The sequence below is a fragment of the Schistocerca nitens genome, chromosome 2, assembly GCF_023898315.1.
Source record: "Schistocerca nitens isolate TAMUIC-IGC-003100 chromosome 2, iqSchNite1.1, whole genome shotgun sequence".
Taxonomy (NCBI): domain Eukaryota; kingdom Metazoa; phylum Arthropoda; class Insecta; order Orthoptera; family Acrididae; genus Schistocerca; species Schistocerca nitens.
In genome coordinates this window covers 434,050,352-434,055,207 of record NC_064615.1, presented here as the reverse complement: position 1 = coordinate 434,055,207, position 4,856 = coordinate 434,050,352, and the positions used below count along the sequence as shown (strand labels likewise).

General features: G+C 42.9%; 1 protein-coding gene across 1 annotated transcript; it reads left to right on the top strand.

Moving 5' to 3' along the window:
• Nucleotides 1-316: 316 nt before the first annotated feature.
• Nucleotides 317-2,828, top strand: LOC126234439 (uncharacterized). The gene is made up of 2 exons (XM_049943134.1): nt 317-2,450; nt 2,528-2,828. The coding sequence occupies exons 1-2, from the start codon at nt 1,758-1,760 to the stop codon at nt 2,609-2,611; spliced, it is 777 nt and encodes a 258-aa protein (XP_049799091.1). The 5' UTR covers nt 317-1,757; the 3' UTR covers nt 2,612-2,828.
• Nucleotides 2,829-4,856: the final 2,028 nt, after the last annotated feature.

The window sequence follows — 4,856 nt, the reverse complement described above, 5'->3', positions numbered from 1 at the left end:
TCACAGGCATTATGGTACAGCAACGTATGTTAGAAAGGACATAGAGGATGCAGTCCTTATTTCTACATCTACCACATGTGATATCCACGAAGTTACTGTAAAAGTAGGTGAACTAACAGTAAACAACATCTACAAACCTCCAGGCCACTCGTGGCCTCCACTAGTTCTACAACCTCTACCTCACCCCACAATATATGTGGGTGACTTCAACAGCCACCACGAACTGTGGAAATACCGCACATCTGACCAGAATGGTGAAGACTTGGTGAAATGGGCTGAAGATTGCAATACACAGCTAATCTTTGACACCAAGTACATTTAAGACAGCTGCATGGGGAACTGAAACTCACCCTAATCTATGCTTTGTTACGGCTGACCCTAATAACAAACCTATACCAGCCTCCCGCAGAATACTTGGGGACTTCCCTCACTCCCAACATTGTCCGGTGCTCATAGAAATAGGCCTTACTATCCCCCTAATTTCCTCATATCCTTGGCCCAGGTGGAACTTTGGGAAAGCGGACTGGGCTACTTTTTCAGAAAAACTTGATAAACACCTTGGATGGATACCTCCAACTTATAAAAATTACAAAAGATTTGTGGGAGCAGTCATCAGCTCAGGTAAGAACAGCATTCCCGGGGGATTTAGAAAAGAATATGTGCCGGGGGTGGAACGAAGAGAGTGAGCGCCTCTATAAACAGTTCCTAGAGCATGGGGATAGGGAGATTGCAGACGACTTATTGCATAGTCTGGACGCTGCCAGGCGCACTAAATAGATAAAGACTGTTGAGGAAATGGACTTCACAAAACAAGCAGAAAGGCGTGGTCACTACTTCGGAAGCTTGGTGGCAGTAGCAGGAACCAACGACCAACCAGCTCTATTTCTCCAAACACAGTTGCGGTGCACATCAGTAAAACCTCTAGAGCTCCAGGGGATTGAGCTCATACCATAAAAGTTAAAAAGGAACTTAAAAAGTTGAAATCTTTAGTAAGAAACAATTCACTACACTCGCAGCCCTTCTGAATCAAAGAGATAACACTGGCTCTGAGAGACATCAAGCCACAGAAAGCCCCAGGTTTTGATGGAATTCTTCCAGAGTTTCTGATTCACTGTGGTAAATTTGCAAAATTATGGCTTGCACAGTTCTTCTCCAGCACAGCATGATGGAAACTGGAAGAATACCAAATACCCTTAAGAAAGCAAAAACCATAGCGATACTGAAACCAGGTAAACCGAATGACCAACCAAACAGCTACTGCCCAATTGCCCTTCTTAGCATGATCTACAAACTACTGGAGACACTTATATGTAACAGAATAAGTCCAGATATCAAAAAGTGTATCCCTGTGGAACAAGCAGGCTTCTGGCCAAACAGGAGCTGCACAGATCAAGTCCTCTCACTAACTTCCTACATCGAGGCAGGCTTCCAAAGACAAGAAAAAAACATCCGTGGTATTTATAGACCTGACAGCGGCTTATGATACTGTATGGAGGCAAGGCCTGATTTACAAACTACTCCGCATCGTGCCATGTTTGAAAATGGCTAACCTTATCAACGAGATGCTCTGCAACAGACAATTCCAGCTGATACTTGGAAATTATAAGAGCAAAACAATGAAGCTCAATAATAGCTTGCCCCAAGGATCAGTCCTGGTACCGCTACTTCTCAGCATGTATATAGCCGATATGCCTAATACTAAATCTGAAAAGTTTGGATATGCAGATGACTGGGCCATAGCTACACAACATTGAGATATGGAGCATACTGAGACTGTCCTGACAAGCGACTTGTCCCTGCTGGGAACGTACTTTCGTGAATGGAGACTACAACCTAGTCCAACTAAAACTGAGGCTATGTGTTTCCACCTGAATAATAAATTGGCTAACAGACGCCTTAAGATATATTTTGATAACAATATACAAAAATACCTGGGAGTGACATTAGATAGAACCCTGAGCTACAAACAACACCTCATCAACACTGCTGCAAAAATCTGTACTAGGAACAATATCATTCAGAAACTATGTGGTACCAGCTGGGGCTCCTCCGCCTCTACCTTGCGATGCTCTGCTTTGGGACTTGTCTACTCTGCAGCAGAGTACTGTTCCCCTGTTTGGCTAAAGAGCGCTCACATCAAGATTGTGGACACAGTACTGAACCAAACTATGAGGATTATTTCAGGTACAATAAAATCAACCCCTATTCACTGGCTACCTGTGCTGAGCCACATACCGCCACCTCACGAAGAGAACATGCGCTTCTCAGAGAATTTAAAAAAAATACAAGACAACCCGCAACTTCCGATTCATGCTTTGAGTAATGGCATTGACAGAGATAGATTGCACTCTAGACATCCACCTCTTATAAGGGACAAAGATCTGGAGGAAAATGGTCTCTGTCTTGAAGAACGCTGGAAAGTGGAATGGGAAGAATCAGCACCACCACAGGTAAACACCTTACTGAAACCGTCGAACAGACCTCCAGGCTTTGGCTTACCACGTTAAACCTGGACCATCCTCAACAGGATCAGGACGGGCCACGGTCGATGTGCGGACTCTCTACACAAATGGGGAAGAGCACCATACCCAAAGTGCGACTGCGGCGCTGAGAAGCAGACGATCCGGCACATCATTGCAGAGTGCCCTCTGAGAGCCTACTCAGGTCAAACAACGGACTTCCTGGATGTGACTCGAAGTGCAGTTCAATATATTAAAAACCTAAATGTTAATTTGTAATTATATATATGTTGTTCATGACATAACTGTATTTAATTCTTTATGTCTTGTTTTTTAGTGCCAAAGTTATTGTAGCAGCTTATTTATCTATAAACGTGGTTTGTACTTGCCATACGCTAAATAAATAATTACAGAGTCAAGGACTGCATACAGGAAATGTAACACTGATACCATACCAAAAACCATCCGTGCTGCTTTTTAGTGTCTGATCATTTTACAAATGAGACACTATTGATATCTGGTATTTTAGAGAGAAAAAGATAAGAAAAGGCTTAAAATTTGACAATAGTTGCTAAATGCACTCATTATCCAAGATAATTCACACTCCTTTTTAATTAAAAGTTACTTGTCCACTCATCTCAATGTTTATGGTGTCACACCTCCTGAACTGGGTGTTGTACAATGATATAATTTTGCAGGAACAGTCAGTGGTATATGAAGATATTGTCTGCAAAATGTGTTGCAAATAGCATTAGTAGTAAAGACGTCATTAATAAAAATTCATGCCAAATTTTATAAGGGTTTGAAATTGCATGTAAAGCAAGGAGTGGTGAGTGGGGTCACATGCTCAATGAGACTGTAACACAATTTTAACCTGATACACTTAGTATACTTTCACTTTCCCTCCATTTTTTACAGAGTGTGCATGGGCTAGTTTCATCATCTCTGTAATTGTTACAAAATTTGAATAAGCCACATTTTTCAGTTGGTGTAATTAAGCTACTTCTATCATTTTTTAAGTTTTCCATCTAGCACCTGGGGAAAAAATTCACACAAAGTAACAGCTGATGAAATCTGCAGCATCTGACTATAAGTACTTCTGATGTAAGTGAATTGAAGCAGTATTGCGAACAGTTTTGCTCTGGAGACTGGGTTTTTGATACAAAGAAGATATTGCTAAGGTATAAAAAGAAGATTAACTGAATGGATCAGCAGAATAACATGCTGACCTCCATTTTACCAGGAACCAGCTGAGTACCCGGTACTGCCTGGGTACGTATTTATTTCAACTCTATTAGCCAATCTCTTCCTTCCCCCTATCTCCTCTGCCCCCCTCCCCCACCGGTCCATCTGCTCCCCCCCCCCTTCCTCTCTGTCCATCTCCTCCATGCCCTGCTCTCTGTCCATCTGCTACACCCCCTCTCTCTGTCCATCTGCTACACCCCCTCTCTCTGTCCATCTACTGCTCCATCATCACCTCTTTCCTTTCTACGTCCATTTCCTCTGGGCCCCCTTCCTGTCCATATAATCCTATTCCTTTTCTCTGTTCAGATTCTTCTACCCCTCACCTACATATAAATTTTATAGGTACATTCAGTGCCATATAAGGATACTGTCTATTAAATGTTTTGTGAATAGAGTTAATATCAAAGAAATTATGAATTCAACTGTCATGCACAGTGTGGCAGTTTTCATGCATCTCAGTGTTTATGACATCATATTTTGTGAACTATGCGCCATACAGTTCCCTATCCACTCCTAGTAATACCCAACACCCTGACCCAACCCAAGGTGTGATGCGATCTGCGCCGAGGAGTGCGTGCACATGGGAAGATGTGTTGCAAATGGAGCCCGGGCAACCTCCCTGAGTAAGTAGCCTTACACCACGCGGGGTATTCATGGTGTGGACCTTGTAGATCCCCAAATCTCGTGGGACCAATATGGACACGAGCAAAGAAAACAAAGAAAGACAAACTGGCCTCAGATATCCAAACATCAGGGTCAGTACCGATGGATGGCATTCCCACTACTGAATCAGTGTCTAGACCTGAGCCAGAAGTGAGAACTGTAACAGAGAAGCTAGACCAGATTAAGATACAAGGCTTGTCTGGGGTCCAGAGGAGGAAACTACTCAGGAAGCAGAGGAAAAAGGAAGGGAAAGAATGGCTTCCTAAAGACAAGTGAAGGGAATTAAAGGGACTTGAACCTAAGACCCCTCAGGAAGAAACTGTCTCAGGTTGAAGGGGATACGCAGACCCCAACTACATCAAAGACAAGTACCAAGTGGATAAGGGAGGAATAAAAGAGTCCCTCCTTCCTGGATAAGCGAGTCCATAAAAAACCAAGGCAAGAAATAGGGAAACAGACCTATAGTACTGCAGTCTCAGTTTTTAGGAT